The sequence below is a fragment of the Lissotriton vulgaris genome, chromosome 3_1, assembly GCF_964263255.1.
Source record: "Lissotriton vulgaris chromosome 3_1, aLisVul1.2, whole genome shotgun sequence".
Taxonomy (NCBI): domain Eukaryota; kingdom Metazoa; phylum Chordata; class Amphibia; order Caudata; family Salamandridae; genus Lissotriton; species Lissotriton vulgaris.
Window position 1 is genome coordinate 1,529,510,175 of NC_141689.1, and position 21,706 is coordinate 1,529,531,880.

Below are 21,706 nucleotides of genomic sequence, written 5' to 3' on the forward strand. Positions count from 1 at the left end.
CTACACCTGGGGGGAGAGGCTATTCATGATATCTCTAAGGACATCACTGAGGGAGACCCGCCTCACACCTACGCCACCCTGCGAGACGCCATCACGAGGTACTTTGAGCCTTTCACTAGCGCGGACTACGAACGTTTCCTGCTCCGTCAAGCTCGCCAGCTCCCTGAGGAGTCAGTTGATGTATTCTACGCGCGCTTGAAGAAGCTAGCCAGCACTTGCAGACTCCCGGACGCGGATGACGAAATTCGCGCCCAATTCATACAAGGGTGTTCATCTCTAAAGCTGAGAGAGAGAGTGCTGGAAACGGACGCCATGCCCATGCGCGATATCCTTGCTTTAGGACGCTCTAAAGAGCTCTCCAAGGCTCGAGCAGCCCACATGGAGCCAGGCCCAGCAGTCAAGATCAAGACTGAACCAGTGTGCGCGGTCAAGTCACAGCGTCCAGACAACCGGATGAGACCTCAGAAAAAGGACCCACCTCACCAGCCTTCCCGCGACCGATCGTGCATTTGGTGCGGAGGTGCCACCCCACACAAAGGCGCCTGCCCAGCCCAAGGGAAAATCTGCAGCGCATGTGGAAAGGCCAACCACTTTGCAAGCGTCTGTTTGTCATCGCAGCGAAAGAAGCAAAGCGCCCCACCCAGGAAGGCGCGACAGGTAGCGCCACTACCGAACACATCTAACAGCAGCGACATGGACGACGACGAGGAAGACGCCGCGTCGGTCCACGTGGTACGCATGCTCAACACCCTGGCAGCCACGTCATCAAACGAGCCCATGTGCACCGTCCAGGTCCACAGCCAAGCAGTCAGAGCCCTCATCGACACCGGCGCAACGATAAACCTGATGGCAGCCAGTGTGTACCAGTGCCTGGAGGATGCCCCCATGCTTCACCCCACCAGAGTGCAAGTATTCGCCTACGGGACCCAACGCCCTTTGCGCCTCTGCGGTGTGTTCCGGACAACCGTGTCTCACAACTCCACGCAGCTGCAGACAAAGATCTATGTATCCCAGGAAGGATCAGGATTCCTCCTCGGTTGCAAGACCGCACGTGAACTTGGACTCATTCATTTTGCCCTAACAGTACAAGCACAAGGTTTAGATCACCTGGTCGCAGACCACTCCTCACTGTTCGATGGCATTGGATGTCTACGAGGCCCCCCGTCCGACTCCACATCGACCAGTCAGTGGCCCCCGTAGCTCTCCGACACAGGCGGATTGCGTTCCACCTCCGACCCAAAGTGGAAGCTGAACTTAAGATGCTAGAGCAAGCCGGAATCATCGAGAGGGTGACTGGACCCACCCCGTGGGTATCCCCCATTGTCGTAGCCAAGAAGCCGAAGCAACCTGACGCAGTGAGGATATGCGTGGACATGCGCCTCCCCAACCTGGCCATCAAAAGAGAACGTCATCTGACTCCAACCATCGATGACATCATCGGGGAGCTCGCAGGGTCCAAATGGTTCTCCAAGATGGATCTGCGGTCGGGGTACCATCAGATCCCGCTGCACCCGGACTCGCGCCCCATCACGACCTTTTCCACTCACGCTGGCCTGTGGAGATACACGAGGCTCAACTTTGGCATCTCAAGCGCCGCCGAGGTGTTTCAGAATATCATCCACACCGTCCTCCAGGGCCTCGACGGAGTTCTAAACGTGAGCGACGACATCCTGGTGCATTCCCCGACCCTGGAGGAACACCTCAGATGGCTCCAAGCCGTATTCAACCGTCTACAAGAGAGAGGTTTGACGCTCCACAAGGCCAAATGCGAGTTCCTGCGCAAGGACATAAGCTTTTTCGGATACAAGTACTCCGACCAGGGAGTGGGACCTGACCCAGACAAAGTGCGAGACATCCACAACGCGCCAGCGCCCACCTCCATAACAGCAGTCCGCAGCTTCCTGGGCATGGTAACATACTGCGGGCGCTTCATAAAGGACCTGTCCGACCTGACGGGACCACTCCGCGACCTCACTAAGTCGAACGCCACCTGGAAATGGGGTCCGGAGCAACAAGAATCCTTCAACAACACGAAAGCAGCCCTGTCAGCCGACACGACACTGGCGTACTTCAACCCACGGAACGAGTCGCAACTGCTAGTGGATGCCAGCCCCACCTGTATGGGTGCCGTCCTGTCACAACGGCAGTCATGTGGAGAATGGGCCCCCGTGGCATACGCCAGCCGTACCCTCACACCTACGGAACAGCGCTACTCGCAAATTGAGCGGGAGGCCATTGCCATTCTGTGGGGGTGCCGCCACTTCCACATCTACCTCTATGGCCACCCTTTTTCAGTCGTTACCGACCACAAACCCCTCATACCGCTCTTCCAAGGCTCTTCCTCCCGCCCACCTCCGAGGATAGAAAAATGGGTGTTGCAGCTGCAAGAGTTCCAGTTCTCCGTGGAATACCGGCCCGGCACACGCAATCCTGCCGATTACCTGTCCAGACACGCCCGCCCTGTCACTGACGCGGAAGCCGCCGAGGCAGCAGCCACTGAGGAATACGTTCGGCTAGTCATCGAGAGGTCGAAACCACGTCCCATGTCCCTAGAGGAAGTTTCCAGAGCCACCAAGGATGACGACTGCCTCCAAATTGCAATCCAGGCCGTCGAATGCGGAGACTGGAAGGCGCTCCAGAGCCCCGCGTCCTTCCGCACCTCTGACGCCCAAGCCATCCTGAAAGCCCTGTACCTGATTCGACATGAGCTGTCAGTCTCCACCGAAGGATGCCTCCTGAGAGGCCCCCGCCTGGTCCTGCCCAGCAGCCTGACCCATCAGGCCGCCTTGCTAGCACACGGATCGCACCAAGGGATCGTCAAATCCAAGAGTAGGCTCCGGAGCAAGGTATGGTTCCCCGGGCTGGACAGAGCAGTCGAAGAAGTGGTCCACAGGTGTCCCGTGTGTCTTGCGACAAGCCTTCCCAATCCTCCGGCGCCTGTGGCAACCGAAGAAGGCCCTACATCCCCGTGGGTACGGGTGAGTGCAGACTTCGGCAGCCTCCCTGGTGGCAAGTACATGCTGGTTGTGGTGGACGATTTCTCCCGCTACCCGGAAGTGGAAATCGTATCGTCAACAGCAGCCTCAGAAGTGATACCAAAATTTGAGAAGATAATTGCCACCCATGGGCTCATGAAAGAAGTCCGCACAGACAACGGCCCGCCGTTTAATGGCAACGAGTTCACAGACTATCTCCAGAGCCAAAACGTGAAGCACAGACGGATCACGCCAAGATGGCCTCAAGCCAATGGAGAGGTCGAGAGACTAATGAGGACACTGAATAAAACAATACAAATTGCAATTGCTGACGGCCAGTGCCTGGAGTTAGCCATCTACCAGTTCCTCCGGGAATACCGCCTGACCCCGCATTGCACCACAGGAGTCTCCCCAAGCCGACTCTCATTCAACCGAGTCATGGCAGACACCATCCCACATCACCCGGCTTGGGAGCTCACCCCAAACCCGCGGAACCGGTCCATGGAGCAACGCACCAGAACCAACCAAGAGGCATCCAAGCGGAGACGTGCATCGGACAGCCCGATACAAGTAGGAGACAAGGTCCTAGTGAAAGACCGCCACCCCGGAGGAAAGTTCCGCCTGCCATTTGAGTTACACCCATGGACTGTAACCGAGGTCAAAGGAACCATGGTCACTGCTGTCAGGGATGGAGAGTCTGTCACAAGAAACGTCTTGTTTTTCAAGCAAGTACCAGACCCTGACTCTGATCAGGACGAGTGGCAACCAACCTCCCAGACGCCACCATCAGGACCGGACGAAGCTGGCGCTGCGACGGCTCAAGCCGAAGACACCACCCCGACGATTCAAACCACGGAGAGTACAGAGGAAGAGTCCAACGTCAACGACAGCAAGAGCGCAGAAGAGCCACTCCCAGCTACAGGAGAAGGCCGGAGCCAAGCAAGATACAGCCTGCGTCCGTGTCCAAAGCCTTCCCAGAGGTATCGTGACTTTGTGGCACAGTGCTGGCGTTGAGCTGATCGAGATGGCTGACCCCGCCGAGAGTAAAGTAAGACTGTTCCATTTGTTTGATCTTTGAAATGTTGTGCTTGCCACCTTTTGAGCAAAGACTGATCCAGTGACTTTGCGTGGACTTTGTTTGCGCTCGCAACCAACCCTCACAGCATGGTTTGCTGACCTGATAGACTATTGAACTGTTGCGTGTTATTTTCCTGTTCTGTTTATTTCATCCCTAGGTAAAGGAGGAATGTAGTGTTGCTGCCAGTGGGGTGTACCACTGCAGCAACACGCCCCCTCCCACTGTCCATTACATGTGTTGCCCCTAAGGCGTAACGGGGCTTTGGTATAGCCCTTACGTGAGCGTAACGTGAAGCTGCCAATAAAAGCCAGGCAAGCCTGGGCGTGGTCAGTTGGCTACCAACCACTAACGTAGCACGTGTGTCCGGCTAATGCTTATTTCTAGGCCCCAGGCCAGCTTTAGTGCAGGACACCACACCGGGGATGTCTGCCATCTTGGGGTAAGAGCAGGACTTTAAGTGGCACTGAGCACCGGGGGGCCTCGAAACGGGTCTCTATCGGGCTCTGTTTTGTGCCCTGGCACAGGCGGTCCGATTTTTCCAGGACTGCAGTGACAGCAGGCACATCGATGTGCGGTGCTCATACTGCTCACTTATCACTAGTGGAGAAGTTACTTCATGACGTCCTGCAAGGTGAGCGTTGTAGGGGAAGGGAAATCCTTTAACGAGAGCCATTTCTGTCTGGATTTCTCTTCTCTTTTTGAAACTCGGAAGCAGCAACGTTGTCGTGGTGTCACCAGGGCTTTAAGTTGAAGCTTTTTTAATATTAAACAAGCCATAGTTGCTGCTTATTTATCTTTTGCAACTAACAACCATTGACAAAGCCAATAGTCCTGGCTTGTTGTAGGTATGATGTTACTTGTTGTGTCATATATCTGGATGCAATGACAGAAACAGCAAAATACAAGTCGGGCGGCACACTATGCTAAGCACAGATTTTTAGCGTACATGTTTTTAAGCCACACCCTTAATTACATTGGCTACGGTCCTTTGAGAGACACGCCCCCCCCCCCCCCCCAGTTTTTTCATTCCACTTAAAGCCCTGGGTAAGAGAGATGTGTACTCTGCATGTCCACAGCTGTCCAATCCCCCAGCCTCATCCCCAGGAGCTCAGCGACCGGACCGTGGTACATGGGACTGTTGTAATTCAGTCAGAATAGACTCAAAACTGCAGGGACACAGTGGTAGCGTTACTCTTCCTACACTCAGTGGTCTTTTCGCGTACACAGCCGTCACGCCAAAGCCACGTTCTCCTTCAAGGTGTGCATACAGCGCACCAAGCAGGGTTTTTCATTCCTGACCCACCCCCAACACCACTCCCAATTTCTAACCTCTTGTTACTGTAGTGGTCTGATGAATAGAGATGAGTGACAAAAGCGCTGGTGTGAGACTGTGAATGAGGGAGGAGCCTGCATGGCACTTCTCCGAGAGGCCCCAGCAGCACATTCCAGGGGAGGGAGTATCACAATTACTTCTGCGACACACGTGAGCGCTGAGAGGCACAAAGGCAACAGACACTGTAGTAAAGAGATCCCAAGAAGAGAGAGACAGACTGATGAAGAGAGAGAGAGAGAGAGACAGACAGACTGATGTGCAGAGAGAGAGACGGAGAGAGACAGAGAGAGACCGGCACTGAAACACCCACCCACCCAAAACATAGACTGAGACACAAAGACAGAGTAACTTAGATGGACCACAACACACAGGCCCAGAGACGCACGCAGTGAGATTTCACCTGTAAGATAGGTGAGCTGGATTTAGAAGCAGAAGGAACAAATGATGGTTGGAATGCTGAACAATGCAAGCATTCACCCCCAGTCAAAGTTCTACCGAGCCAGGTCCTCCATGGACTGGAAACAAGCATTCTGGGACTGGATGCTTGTTTCTGGTTCAGGGAAGGCTTGGCAGTTTGGGCTGGACTGTTCCCATGGAGAACAGGGTGAAGACTAATTTGCATTTGGGTGAGTTTAACTGGAACGGTGTGGCGGGCAAAAAAACAATTGATTTAACCCAGATCTGTGACTGTGGGTGAATGTTTCATTAATTCAGCATTCCGTCCATCATCTGTTATTTTTGGAGTTGTAGGTAGAGTCCGAGTGGGGTAAGAATTGGGGATTGAGCAGAGGCTGGTGGGACTTCATAGATCTGTCGTAACAAATTGGAATTCCCGTAGGTAGCTTTCCATTTAATATTTTATTTCCTGTATAATTGCAGAAGAAACCCATCCTTTGCAATCCTGCCCCGGTCCTGCCCTATGTTAGGAGGCACACGCAAAGCTAGACATGGCATTGTTGGGTGTCTTTCACCAGCGAAGTGCAGCTGACTACCACACACGTACTAGGGTTCCAAGTGCATTAATATATTGCATGCAACGGTCTCCATTTGATTAAGGTATCTGAGAAAAGGCAGAGAGATTCCTGCATATCTGAAAAACAAAAAACAAAATTAGCATATGCAGAACCAAAAGAATTACGACAAGCGTTGGCAGTGCCGATAGGTCTGGGGTTGTCTGCCATTCTCTTTACTTTTTCAGTGCTTGAAAAAGCATGAATATATTTTTATCTCCTGAAGTCCACATTCCCAAGAGAACTACATGTGTGGATGCGCTGCTTGTGAAAGGGAAGAATGCCGTCACTCACAGCAAAGTTAGCCAGTGGCTGAAGTAGGCTGACCCTTTGTCCCGTGCAGTATGCTTTCATGGACGGAAAGAAAAAAAGGAAATGATACAATAGCAGTGTTGTGGATTAAGAGGGCTGGCTGAAAGCCTCTATAAAAGTATATTATACAGGTCTTGGCTAGTTCCAGACCTGAGTACCAAAAAAAAGTTAGAATATTGTTGTTTGTTTGAAGACTGTATATTGGCTAGAGATCCTCTCTAGAGAGCAACCTTACTTATTTTTTTCCATGCAGTCTACAAAACAAGTAAGAGAAATAATACAGTTGTACATGTTTGATCGCACTAATCTGCAGTAGAAATTAACAAAGGGGCAAGCTAGATCACATAAGTTATGCTTTGAGTAATGCTTAATGGTTAAGGCTTTGTTAATCACAGCTACACATTTCATGCTGTGGGACTTCAACATTTTACTTTGCCCTAAAAAGAAAACCTTAACCCAAATGCAGTTGACTGCTGGTCCGTGGCAAGAAATGAGAGCACTAATAGATTAGGTGTGGTTGTATTTCCCCAGCACAAACCCCCACTTTCTTCCGCACATGGGCAGCAACCATTCCATGCCCCAACCTGCAGCAGGTGCAGATAATTAATGCCACCATGGCTGACTGGTGCTAACTCTCTGCTCCCGCTGACAGGACTACGCTTACAGTCAGCACTGACGTATGGAATTATAGATGGGTGACGATGAAAAACGTTGATGTTTTCCTCTAAGGTGTTGTGGGTGACTTCAAATAGACCAGAGCAAAGCTCAAGTTGACTTGGAGATCTCTCTGTGCCTCAAAGTGATAAACAACCCTGTAAGATGCTTTTTACTCCTCTATAATTTTGTTATATATGGCCCACAAAATCATCTGCCCCTGCTTTCAGCAGCTACGCAGGGACAGAGGAGTAATAGTTTCGCGAGCCATACATAACATGTCCTTCTTGACCAGCATATGAAAAAAACATACCTTACTTGCATTCTTTCCCCTCCTGCAGCTGTGCTTTCTGTGACGGTACAAAAGGGGGTGGTGGACAGCAGACCAGCACCGAGGCTCTCGGAGAGCCCTGCCAGTATGATGTGAAAGGCCTTTATGACACTGGAACAATCTGTAACGAGTTTTGTTTCTACATCATTGTTGTGAGTTACAAGATTTAGAATCCGATGTAAACGATTGAGCCTTCCTATGGATGCCATGCATAGCAAACTGCTATACCAGTGGGACCGGCAGCCCTACAAGTCCATTGCTGTACCCATTGGCAGTCTTTGCTGGTCACATTCTTTACAGTGGGGCAGTGATGAGATTAGGGCTTTGTGTAAACCTTTACAGGCAAATAGCCCTATATTACATGTGGAAACTTTGTTGCTGAACACAGATTGCAGACTGTTACAAAACTAGCTGTGAACCACCATGTAAGGTGCATTACTATTTCCACAAGTCTTGTGTTCTTGTGCAAATCTTGATTCCTTTTGAAACATTCAGAGTAAATATCGTATCCTGCGCATTCGGGGTAGGATGAGTCAGTGCATGTAAAGGTCAACGATATGGCATGGAACCTTTTGGAAAGGATTTGATGCTGATGGAAAATTACCTGACTTAATCACCCATAGGGGGACATTTGTATCTAGTATGAAGGAAAGTGCTATTCTATGTGATGTACATATGCCACGTTTTTAATATGTTCTTGCATATGTTTTTATAGAAATTTTATGTATAGGGAATACTTTTAAGGTTGTAATTAACCAAATAAGGTTTTCTTACTGAACTGAACTTACCTATATCTTAAAACCCTATAACCTATGGAAGCAGAGCTATCCAGTACACTTAACTTCAATTTGATATCCTTTTCCTTGCCTCTTTTGGCACTTTGCAGGTATGCTGTGATGTAACATCTGCATACATTTATGCCCTCATGAGTAGTGTATAAAGGAGCAATATAGACAGCATTAGGGTTCTGTTTGCCTATGCTAGGAGACTTCTCAATTTTGCCTTTTGATGCATAGTTAGGCCTCAGATGGGGAGAGTATGATTAAAGTTCATTGTACCCTCAGGCTTTGGCCTTCTCTGGATTTACAATAATGCTGGTTGGCAGGGTACTATTTCTGCCCCTCTGCAGCTTCCATGTCGACCATCGTGTGCATCCAGCCACTTTAGCTGCCAGGAGCATAAATATTCAGTTACAGATACCTTTTAAATCTTTGTTTTAATAGTGAAGACATGTGGATCCCCGGGGCAAAAAAAGATTATTAATGCTGAGCTGAAACAATAACAAAACAAAAAGGCATGCCTTTGACTAAAGATGAACCATCTGTCCAGCAGCTGAGAGCAGTTATGAACTATGTTATTAACTCTTTCTGTTCCGCCATCTCTTTCTTCTTGTATGACTGTGTAGGATATCGTACCTGTGGACGCATCGTATGAAATCAAGGAGCTGTATGTTCCAGAAAACAAGCTGCAGCTGGCCAAAAGTGACGCCGAGGCGCTGCCCACGCTGGATATAAACAAGGTAGTGTTCAGGGAGGTGATGGGTGTCCTTCGTTTGCGTGTCAGTTTCTTGAGTGCTGTCCCCATGGGGTGCCTTCACCTATCCACCTTTGCAGGAGCGTAAAAGGGTACAGGAAAGTGTTGCAGCCAAGAATTAATTGTATGCATGGTTCGCCTGTTTTTTTTTTTTAATGGGCTTCTTACGCGCATTTAATCCGATTTATCTTTATTATTTTTATTTTTATTTTACAGAGTTTTATATAGCGCAAACTTGACCCGATTCGGGTATCAGAACGCTTTACATAGCACCAGTTGCATTACATGAGGACACGTTCATTTTTTTTTTTTTAGGCACAGGGAGATTAGCGCCCAGATGCATCAAAGTTATGTTTTGCGAGTCCTTAATAGCGAATTTTAAGGAATCGCTATTAAAGACTCGCAAACGGGATGCATGTAGGAATCTCAATATTATTTGCGATTTCTACTGATTCCTTATTTGCGATTCTCTAATTGCTAAGCGCAAATAAGGAATGGCTTTCCCATTCATTCCTATGGGCCTTTATAAGGCCCATAGGAATGAATGGGGAGTCATTTCTTATTTGCGATTAGCAATTAGCGAATCGCAAATGTGCCGCAATTTCAAGGGTGCGAGGGTGTCCAAAGGACACCCTGTTTCACCCCTGAAATGGTAATGTTCACTGGTGGTGTTCACACACATGTCCCAAGGACATGTGTGTGTGTAACATACAACTTAGAAAAATGCACTAAAGTGCATATTTCAAAGTTTTTGCTATTTACCACGTAGTTTGACTTCGCGGTAAATAGCGGCCCCAGATTGCAAAATTCGCAATCTTGGAATGGTTCATGCATTGCATTTAAGGAATCGCAAATTGCGATTCCTCAAATGCAATCGCAATTTGAGAACTCGCAATTATTTGCGAATTATTAAATTGCGAGTGCATGAACCCTTGATGCATCTCAAATGCCATTTTTGCGGGCGCAAACGGCCGAATTTTGCGATTCTCACCGTTTGTGCTCGCAAAAATGCTTGATGCATCTACCTGTAAGTGATTTGCCCAGAATCACAGGATGTTCAGTGTCCTTGCCGAGACTCGAACCCAGTTCCCCAGATTTGTGGTCGACCGCCCTAGCCGTTAGGCAACTTGATGCAAGCCTGAGTTTTTCCATGAAGATAGTTCTAGAATTCGGGAAATCTCCTAGTTTTTTGCATAGCTACTTGGCACAAGAAGAACTTTAAATTATTCTTTTTTTTTTTAATAAAGCTTATTTGCAGAATGGTTACAGGTTTCTTCTTGCAGTTTTTGTCTGACGGAACTATTGACGACCAACGAGACAATGGGCAATATTAAATGCCACTGAAGTATTGAACCTGGGCCTTGTCTGAAACCTGCTACATAATCGTTGGACTGGTGTTTGTGCTGTGACACTAGGTGTTGGATTAAGCCCTGATCTCTTGACTGGGTGAGAGTATTCTGCTTAATTCAGAAGCTCTGTCCATCACCACCCCCTTTTGCTTAATTGTTTTGTCCACCATAAGCGTGGAAGGGTATACTCAGACGTGAGTCCCTTGCTCATTGCACCATCAGGATTCAAGCAAGCCGGGCCGAAGACGGCTGTAATGCCAGAAACCGGTCCCCGGAAGCTTGTTTCCGTCCAGTGAAAGAATTGGCTTGGTAGTTTGGCCTGCCCTGTTCCCATGATGCACTGGGCCAGGGACAGACTAATTTGCATATAGCCAGGTTCTGAGCTGGGATGGTGCAGTGAGCTAAAAAACGGTGTTGGATTAAGCCCTGATCTCTTGACTGGGTGAGAGTATTCTGCTTAATTCAGAAGCTCTGTCCATCACCACCCCCTTTTGCTTAATTGTGACACTAGGGAGCCAATGATGTATGGGTTTACCCTGAAGGGTTTCTACATATCTCCACAAGATGTAACTCTTTTTTGAAGATACAGGCAAGCGACACCAGAAATTTGGGCACTGCAAGTGAAATAATGAATATCAGTGAGAATGAAAAATTTCCTAGCTAACGTACAGGAAAGTTTCAATTCTATTAAGGAGGCGGAGGCGAGGATTAGGCTGTTCTTTCTCGTTTATTTCCACTCCAGCAGCCATAAAAAGGTATCAACATTAGTAACAAAACCACATTTCCCATGAGCATCAGGGAAAATTGGAAACAGAAAAAGTCTCGCACATTGACCAATCCCAGGTCATGGCTCCTCATAACTTCCCCTTCTGGTACTCTATCTTCCTCTTTCTTCCTGCGACACTGCCACAAGAGTATATCCATCAGTCCTGCTTGCCTGCTTCCGCACCTACGGCACAAGAAGACTGGGTAAGGCATCAAGAAATGAACCATGCACTTCATGGGCAATATCACTGCGAAACATCGAACAACATAAATGCATTCCAGATCATCAATAATTGAGATGCGACATGAGAATCAACATGCAACACATTCATGTAGGAAACTGCATTAAAGGCTTTACTTACTGACCCAACGTAGAGTTCTGGGAGGGTTCGAAGAAGACAGGGTGGGCTAATCCTCGCCTCCGCCTCCTTAATAGAATTGAAACTTTCCTGTACGTTAGCTAGGAAATTTTTCATTCTATGTCAGGAGCGGAGGCTTCTGATTAGGCTAGTTCAAAGCTTGTCGACCACCAGAGAAGCCAGCGAGGGGACCGGTTTAAAGTAAAACCTCTTGAAAGTAGAGTCTGACGACGAGTCGGCCGCCTTCATAATGTCCTCCAGGCGAGCCCCCAGGGAAAACGCCTTAGACGCCATGGCCCCTCTGACCGAATGGGCTCCAAACCGAGCAGTATCTATGCCGGCCTCCTGCATAACCCAGCGCACCCAGCGTGCAATAGTAGGGGATGAAACCGCTCCATGTGGTTTAGTAAGAGCAATGAACAATTGTTTGACACCCTGTGGGCGTATATCAACAGTAGCCACTTCGTAGGCCTTTAAAGCCCGAACCACACACAGCTTTGGGGCATCTGGGAAAGCAGGATACGAAATCGAGCGAGAGTCACACTTAGTACGTCTCGAAAGAAGGAAGGTCACCCCATCCGGGGACAAAATGCGACCCGTAAGGTCCAAGGCTCTCACATCCGAGACCCTACGACAGGAAATCAGACAAAGCAACATTGCCAATTTGGCTGAAATTTGTTTCCTGGACAAGTATCTATTAGACGGCCAGCCCTGAAACAGGTTAAGAACCTTATTGACATCCCACAGAGTCGAGTAGCGAGGTTGCGGTGGGACCGCAAGTCTCACCCCCCGCAGCAACTTACAAACCAGGGGGTGTTCGCCTACGGGCTTCCCATCAACCGGGATGTGACCCGCCGAGATGGCCGAACGAAAGGTGTTAATAGACCTGTAAGCCAAGCCCTCCCTTGACAGGGAAGCTAAGAAGTTAAGGATGTGGACAACGTCCGCCCCCATAGGATCAATTTGGAATCGCAGACACCAACCACTCCACCTAGCCCATGCGGACCGGTATCGCTTGTTGGTGCTGTCCGCCCAGGATTTGGCCAACAGTGCTGCAGCGTCCTCCGAAAGTCCCGGGACTTGCCAGCGTCTCCTGTAACCCGCCAGGCCATCAGGCACAAGCTGCCTGTGGGCAGGAGGTGGTGAGGGTTCCCCTGAGGATTCCTGAGGAGATCTGGAACGCGGGGTAGAGGGATTGGAGAATCCCAAGAAAGTTCCATCAGAGCTGGAAACCAGACTTGCGACCTCCAGATCGGGGTGATCACCACCAGGTCCGCTCGTTGTCTCCGCACCTGGGTAGACAACCTCATGATCATCGCGAAGGGGGGGGAACGCATAGCCTTTCTCCATGCTCCAGTCCTGCAAGAAGGCATCGGTCGCCGCCGCTTCCGGGTCCGGGCGCCAACTGAAGTAGCGGTCCAGTTGAGCGTCCAGCCTCGAGGCAAAAAGGTCCACCGAGAACGGACCCCATCTGTCCCTGATCGCCTCGAACACATCCGGGCAACGTTGCCACAGGCTCGTGTCCCTCCAGTGACGGGACCACCAATCCGCCACCTGATTGGCAGAGCCGGGGAGATGTTCCGCCGACAACGAAATCTCGTGGGACAGGCAGTATTCCCAAAGGGAGCGGGCCAGGTCGGACAACACCTTGGACCTGGTCCCTCCTAGATGATTGATGTAGCGCACGGCCGCCACATTGTCCATCTTCAAGAGGACACAACACCGAAGCCTCTTTTTCGTCCAGCACCGCACCGCGAAGGAGCCTGCCATCAGTTCCAGGCAGTTGATGTGCAGGCCTAGTTCTGCGGACGACCATGCGCCGCCTGTAGAGACCCCATCCAAGGCCACTTGCATCGGACTCGATTACCAAATCCGGCTGCGACCGGAAGATGGCTCGCCCGTTCCAGGCGTCCATATGGTCGATCCACCACCGAAGCTCCGTCCTCGCTTCTTCCGTGAGTGGAACGACTTGTGAATAAGTCAAACCCCTGCGAAGGTGAAGGGCCTTGAGGCGCTGAAGGGCCCGGTAGTGGAGGGGCCCCGGAAAAATCGCCTGAATGGACGATGACAGGAGGCCGACCACCCTGGCCAGGTGACGTAACTGGATCGTGGGACGTGCCAGGGTACGTCTCAGTTCGTGCCTGATCATGGACAGTTTCCGAGAGGGAAGGGACAAGGTAGCTTCCACCGAGTTGATCATAAAGCCCAGAAACTGCATGTTCCGTGCCGGGGTAAGGTCCGATTTGGCCTGGTTGATAATGAACCCCAAGGACTCCAATAGGGTCACCGCTCTCTGGAGATGGGCCAATAGCGTCCACGGGCACTGGTGTAGAAGGAGCATATGTCTAGGCAAATTATTAGACGGATGCCCTCCATGCGCAGGCGCTCCACCACAGGTTTTAGCACCTTGGTGAAGCACCACGGAGCGGACGATAGTCCGAAAGGAAGGAAGACAAACTCGAAAATCTGGCGGCCCCACCGAAATTGCAGAAAGCGCCGGTGCGGGGCAAAGATGGGAATCGTGAGGTAGGCATCCTTCAGGTCCAAACGGACCATCCAGTCCCCCTCCTGGAGCAGGTCTCTCAGAAGATGGATGCCCTCCATCTTGAAGTGGCGGTAGACTAGCCAGCCATTGAACTCCTTGAGGTTTATCACTGGGCGATAACCGCCGTCCTGCTTTCTTGCTCAGAAAGCCCCCAGGGTGCCAGTGTGTCTGCACGATTGCCCCCTTGTGAAGAAGATCCGCCACCTCCCCGTCTATGAGGGAAATCTGCTCTGGCGTAAAACTGATGGGTCTGGGAAGAGCCTGCTGTGTGGGGAGCCCTGCAAACTCTATGTGAAAACCTCCGACGGTCTGTAAGACCCAAGCGTCTGAGGTAATGGAAGACCATGCTTGTAAAAAGTACTGGAGTCTGCCCCCCACTCTCAGACCCGACACACTCTGAAGTGTCACCTCTTGAGTTATTGTAGCCGCCGTCACCACGTCCTCTTCCACCACGGCGGCGGGGGTAACCTCTGGTCTGATAGAAGTTGCCGAACTTGTCGGGATCCTGATATTGGCCGCGATGGGACTCGCCCTGTTTATTGGAGCCTCTGGCGTAGGGCCTGCCAGACGAGCGGCCCCTGCCTCGGCTGGCTGCTCCAAAAACACGAGGGGAGAAGATTCTCTTCACAGACGACTGGGCCTTGTCGAGTGAGTTGAAGGTGTTAACGAATTTTCCCAATTCTTTGACGAATGGGTCGCCGAAGAGGTTTCCCTCCGCCATAGGGCCTGCCTCGGAGGTTGCCAGTTCCCCCAGTTTTGGGTCGATTTTGATCAGGATTGACCTCCTCCTCTCCGTAGATATGGCCACGTTCGCGTTCCATAAGAAAATTATTGCCCTCTGCGCCCAACCGGATAGAATTTCCGGGGAGATCAGCGAACCAGAGGTTTTGGCGTCCTCCGCCATGTCGAGGATTTTCGCCAGGGGTCCTGCCGCATCCAAGAGTTTATCTTGGCAGGCCCTCCACGATCGATCGATACCCTTTTTGGGGTCCTTGACGAATTTCGTGAGAAACGTAGACATCTTAGGATCGATGTCCGGCGTTACCGCAACTTTGCCCTCCAAGGATGGGCGCGGGCATTCGGCCCGAAGGCAGCTACGCACTTCTTGATCTAGTGGCTTGCGCAGCCTGGCCGCCATGTAGGCCGCCACCTTGGGTGTGGGGACCCATTGAGACGAGCGCGGGTGGAGAAGCTCATCTGAGTTGAGCATATCAGCACTAAGGTCCGGATGGGAGGGCTGAGTGGCCGGTGCAGAGGACCACAAATTATCGGGCTCTCCATCCCCGTCTGAGGTGTGCGGAGACTCGTCGGGGTCAGCCGTATCCCCGTCACCATGACCTTCACCATGATCATCCCCTGCAGCAGCAGTCGGAATCGCCTTCGAGGTAGAAGGGGCGTCGGAGGTCTTAGCCTCCAGGAAGGCCTTCTTGAGGCGCGAAAAAGCGTCCGAGTCCACCCCCGTTTCCGCAGAGCGTTTTCTCTTGGGGTCCGGAACAGAGGAAGAAGCTTGGGCCGGGGGGTTGGGGTCCTGTCGCCCTAGGGCGTCCGACCCATGTCCAGAGGGTTGGCATTGGGCTTGAAGCGGCTCAATCTTCTTTTCCAAGGGTTCAACAACCCGCGTTACCGCCTTCCACAAGGAGGAATCCATGACTTTACAGAAGTGGTCGTCCACCGGTAGGTAGATAATCTGCTCCTCCTCCTCCTCAGCATAGTATTCGTCGTACTCCATGCTGGTAGCACAGGGGTTGAGGTGGGGCAAAGCCCGAATAGAAAGGTCTTCCCGCTGTCGCGGGGTCAAAACAAGTGGAGTCGGGACCCACCAGCCTCCGTTATGAGGCACACAAGAACTGCCCGGGCCGGTCCCAAATTGAAGCAACACCTTACCCGCAGTGCGGGTGTTCAGGCTCCGGGCAGGGCTCTGTAATATCTATCGCCAATAGCGCTGCCAACAGTACCCGCCGAACTTCCCTCACTACGCGCGAGACCGTTAGGCCGCTTCGTCGACGGAAGGTACGAAGCGTACACAACGACTCGCACGACGCGGGGGGTCAAGCTCCTCAGAGCGGCAGCACAGGCGCGCGGTCCCCTAGCGGCCGGAGGCCGCCCGCGCACAGAGCGAAAGAGAATACCGAAAGGAGCGGCGATCGCTCCCGCGGCTCACTCAGTCGCCCCACGTAACCCAATGCGGCAGACTGCGAATCATAAGCATACAGTTGTACAAATCTAACAATCAGGAAAAACACAAGAAACAAAAGGCACTCATCTGTCTGCTGCTGGAGCAGCGAAGAAAGAGGAAGATAGAGTACCAGAAGGGGAAGTTATGAGGAGCCATGACCTGGGATTGGTCAATGTGCGAGACTTTTTCTGTTTCCAATTTTCCCTGATGCTCATGGGAAATGTGGTTTTGTTACTAATGTTGATACCTTTTTATGGCTGCTGGAGTGGAAATAAACGAGAAAGAACAGCCTAATCAGAAGCCTCCGCTCCTGACATAGAATTGATGTTGAGAATTGTCTTTATGCCAAAGATAAGGATTCTTAGAGTGAAAGGAGCCTCTTTAAATGTGTTTCTGTTGCGAAGTGATTTATTAAAAGGTATTGGGCTGCTCGATTTTTGTAATCCTTCCTTTGGAAAAAAAGACCTTCCCCATAGTCATATAGAACATGCATGCTCAAACAGTCCTCCACCTATGCAGTTCTGTCGCAGGGGGGTTTATCCTTAAATTATGGTTGAAGCCGCATCTGTGGGAATGTAAATTTTGTGGAACACTCCCTTTTATAGCGAAAAAGTTTAAAATCAAGCCCTCACAATGTCTACCTACTCTAGAGACTAGAACACTTGTGTTAGGACTATAGAGGAAAGACTGTGTTCGCAGCTGTTGGCTTTTCTCAGTGGCAGGAAATTGTCAACAAAGGCAACCAACCCTGTGTGCAATTGTTACTGTTCATTTCAGGAAGCCTGTGGGCCAGATGTGCTTGGGTCCTTAAGAACAGCATTCATAGTATCGCTATTTGAAGGCTGATTAAATGACCACAAGTGGCTAAAACAGCAGTGTTGAAACTTACATTTAAATGCACCTACAGCATCAGTTGTGTGTATGTGCTACAAATCTTAAGCCCAGAGTTCCTTCAATAGAATCTTCCACTTATCCATCCCTGCGGGGACCAGAAGTGAAGAACCAGGCCTTTAAGGGCCTAGCGGCGCAGGGCACGCCTAAATCTCAGAGTTTACCTGCTTTGTTGTACAGAGACACTGGACACTCTGTTAAGCGTAGACAACAGGATTTATTAGCTGCAGCTATGCACAGTGATCCTAGAAGTACACCAATGGTATGTTCTCAGGAGACTGCCCCTTTACTCCGGGGCTCACAGTCTTTTATATTCTTTTACATCTGCAAAATCACACTCCCAATGCGCAAAATTTAAACCAATGAAAAGATATGTTTTTTGGGAAAAACAAGGCGTCACATGATTAAATTATCCACCCCATAGGTCATGTTTTGACTAACCCCACAGGTGATTCAATAATGGTGTCCCGGAGTTAATCAACAGTGGTAGACATGTTTGTGTATTGCAGAAAAGGCTAATTTTCAAGGTAGGATAAGGCGGGAAGAAGGACAATGAAAACCAACAGATGGCTTGAAACCAGGATTAGTGAGGCGGGACAAGAATACTGAAGGCCAACAGACAGTTTGGATAAGGATTAGTGAGTCGGACTGATTCCTGGAATTGACTTCACCTCAAGGATAGAGGTGTTAGTTGATACGTGGCAGTACGAAGGGCAAGAGTTCTCTGTTCGCCGCGTTGCCGGAGTGAGGGCAACACAAAATGGCGGTGCAATACAAAATGGAGTCGGAACCATATTTCCTCAGAAGTAAGGATTCGAGTTTGGCTGTCCTGGGAGCAGTGATTAAAGATCAAGAATGAGTTTGGGTACAGTCCCTTCTTAAAGTTCTAACATCCCTATACTGCAGGTCAAACCTCTCAATAAAAGGTCGGATTCCACATTTATCCCTTATTCTTAATATGTTCTTTCCCCCCGTCTTTTGTCCCATCAGTAAGTCCTTTCAAATTTGCCTGGGGCACCCCTCGACACGTGATCTTATCCATGCCTAAACATACCATATTTTCTCTATCTTACAACTCAGTATCCAGCTTTGCCGCATATCCCTATCAGGCGAGGACTCTTTGGCTAGTAACTTACAGCATGTGTGACATCACTTGGGCCAACGTGGATGCTACATCAAGTATTCTCACATCATCAGTGCGGCATAGCCCTCACATCATCAATACGGCATAGCCCTTAACCTTCTGTACTCTATGCATGATCCATGTCAGGAAGCCTGCTGTTTTGAACATGACCAGAAAGCTTGAGTTAACATTCCTGCTCGCCATGCCCCCCCCCCCAACATGCCAAGTGATTGCGTTAAAAAAAAAATTAAATGTTTGACACGCTTATGGGAGTGTAGTAATATGTATGGTTTATCTTCAGTCAAAATTAGAAACCCCTTCTCCCCCTTTAATCCTCTACTTCGTATTTCCCACTCCGTTTCCCAGATCCTGCTGTGCCCTCATGTCCTCTATCAAGCCGAACAGCCATCAACTTGCATAGCTACAAAACAACCCATCCCTTCTGTCTTACTCTGAAGCACTCTTCAGACCTCGTGAGCTGCAAGTATGCTCCTCTGTGAACAGGTGTGAAAGCCAATGCTGAACTTGAAAGTGTCTGAAACACTCAGTTTCCATGAAGCAGAGTTCATTATAGCTCCTTTTAAGGAACACATTCCTTAGTTTGATATTCCTCTTTCCCCCCAGCTCTCTAAACTGCCCTTGTTTGGGCTCACGCAGAAATCTTTAGTTCCCCATAAGCGATTAAATGGAGAAAGGTACAACTTCTGCCCCTGTGTTTCATGCAAACTTTCCCAAACTTGCAATGTTGCCCTTGTCTGTGGGGAGCCGTAAAGCATGTCATCTTTGCGTCCTAGGGAGCCACAGCACTTCTTGAGGTGCCTTCCTGCAAGTGTGTTGAATGAGGCACCATGTTTTTTTAACATTATGAGTTGCATCCATTCCAAGGCCATGTAGCTCTGCCACCCATAGAAACAATGTAAGATTAGGGATTCCTTGCCCCCTCTTTGTAAAATTTGCGTACGCAAGATACAGGCTTACTCCCCCGGCACCTAACAAACCTAATCCAAGACCCTTGTGCATGTTGACCCAGACCTTGGAAACCAGGTTCAGGAGCGCAAGGATTACATGTTACAGTTTGGGCAAGATTATCATTTTAATGGAGGCTCTGCTGCCCAGGCATGAGATCGCGAAGTCTTCCAGTTGCATAAATCTTTTTTTTTTAGTGTCCACTTGCGGTGCTCGTAGTTCCTCTATCTAGTCATATACATATAACGGCAAAAACAATCCCCACACATCTAAAAGGTTAGCTCTGTTCGGTTTCCTCGTGGTTTTGAGGGGCCAGAGTTCTATTACAAATTCCAGATTCCCCTTCTGTTACGTTTTTTGATATCTGTTTCGTTTAACACCTAATGTTGTCTCCTGTCTGTCGATGTCTTATAAAACTGGCCTGGTCAGGAGCACTAAATCTACCAGTACCCTGTCGAGCCGTTAAGATAATATTTTATTGTAAATCTAGGCATTTTGGCAAGCTTGATAGGTATATGGCCGCTACGATCTACGGATCCTTCATTGGATCCTTACCTGGCTTGTCGATCTGATAAATCCTTACTTTGGTCATCGTTTGGGTGACTATTTCACTGAGTGTCAATGGCATTCACGGCTTCAGGTGAGTTACCTACAAAGTCTGGCTCAAATTTCTTAAAAAAGGTCAAGGAAAGTCCACCCGTTTCTGTATGCCTGTGAGGGTTTCAAACCATTTGTTACTGACAGAACCTTCGCAATCAGAGTATTAAGGATTTCTGTCTGCTCCCCCTGTACTGAAGGAAAGTAGACCTCTGTGTGCTCACATAGAATCTACGTGTGACACCTGACTCTTAACCCCCTCTACTTCCCTCCCTCATCCCCCAGGCTCTGTAAATTGCAATCATAATGTAACTTCAAAACCTCCTTCTGCCCCATCTATTTCCTGTGTGAATCTAGACCGGGAAATTAGACCTTAGCATCTGTCTGCTTGGCCCCCATGTGTAAAGATGCACTACCCCAGCACCTGCCACTGGCCCTTGGAGTATACTAATATTTCATAATCTCCTTAAATTTCAGTCCGCCACGCCAGAAGGTACCTACTCGTTGAACCCTATCACTATCTTTGTAACTTCATTCAGCCAGTTTCCTATCCCTGATCAAATCCACAGGATTTCTGTGCTGCATCCAGCAACTTCAGTGCACACTGCTTCCTGTGTGATTCTAAATAGATGCAGGGTGGATATCCACAGTAAAAGTGCCCTTCATGCTTGTGGAGGACGTCGGTCACTGGTTCGAAAGAATATTTTTCCAGTAGTGTGATCGTTAATAGGACCTGCAGATGAGGATAGTGGCCCTCGGAGGAAAATTCCCTAGCTGTCTTGATTTTCCTTGTATCTTTTTCTTCATAGTAATGTAGTTTAGCAGGAATCCCTTAAATTTCTCTGGCTTACCTTCCCCTCTGGCCACTCTCAGACATAGGCCACGTCTGCACTGTTCCAGGGGTCATTAAGGGAAATACCTGTGCAGCACACAGCACTCCAACCATCAATTGAAAACATGTCCTTCCTTATGCCCACCCCTCCATCTCCTCCTATGCTTCGTCCAGTGCTTGGACTTCCTCTGGTGTTGTCGGATCCACTATGGCGCCACGGTCTGGTGCCTCTTCCCTCCAGTACCAAGCCCCCCCCCCCTCCCCCAGCTGTCCTTCAGCTAAGCAGTCTGTGCCTCCTACAGAGAGAGTGAGATGTGCTTTGGGCCACATGTGCCTTTCCAGATCTACTTGTGTTGCTCTATTGCTTCTGACTCTTAGCCCACCCGCAGCTCTGAATGTCTGTAGATTGTGCCTCGCTCCTGTAGGAGTCATCTCAAGCCCTCTCTAATAGTGATTTATTCCAATTTAGCTGTGCCATGTGGTTCAGACTCTAATATAGTTTCTGGGCTTGTTGTCAGTGCATATGCTGTACGGCTGGAGTAGGTACATCCTAAAATAGCAACCCATGTTCAATTTTGAGTGCAGCGGGCCCCCCCTAGGTTGTGCAGTCGCGTTGGCTGTTTGGGTATGCTATTCAATAGCGTATGAGCAGTGGTTTCAAGTCGACTTCTTTATTGTTCCAGTGATAGCATATGAAGAGATTGTCTCTGGGTACAGTCTAGGATTAACCACTGTCTGCAGCCATAGATGATCTCTTTGGAGTCCATATCAGATCAGCGAATACCTTGCGGGGTAGAGGCTGTTACTCGTCTCAACCCCCTGCTGCACACTCCAGGTTTACCCTCATCGCATAAGCCCTGTTCACAAGAGGGGTGCC

General features: G+C 49.7%; 1 protein-coding gene across 2 annotated transcripts in view; it reads left to right on the forward strand.

Moving 5' to 3' along the window:
- PAPSS1 (3'-phosphoadenosine 5'-phosphosulfate synthase 1) overlaps positions 1–21,706 on the forward strand; it is a 322,558-nt gene that overhangs the window by 134,130 nt on the left and 166,722 nt on the right. For both annotated transcript variants that reach the window (XM_086962022.1, XM_086962020.1), the window contains exon 6: positions 9,099–9,212. In XM_086962022.1, the coding sequence (XP_086818148.1) occupies positions 9,099–9,212 (114 nt within the window). The remainder of the gene's footprint in view (positions 1–9,098; positions 9,213–21,706) is intronic.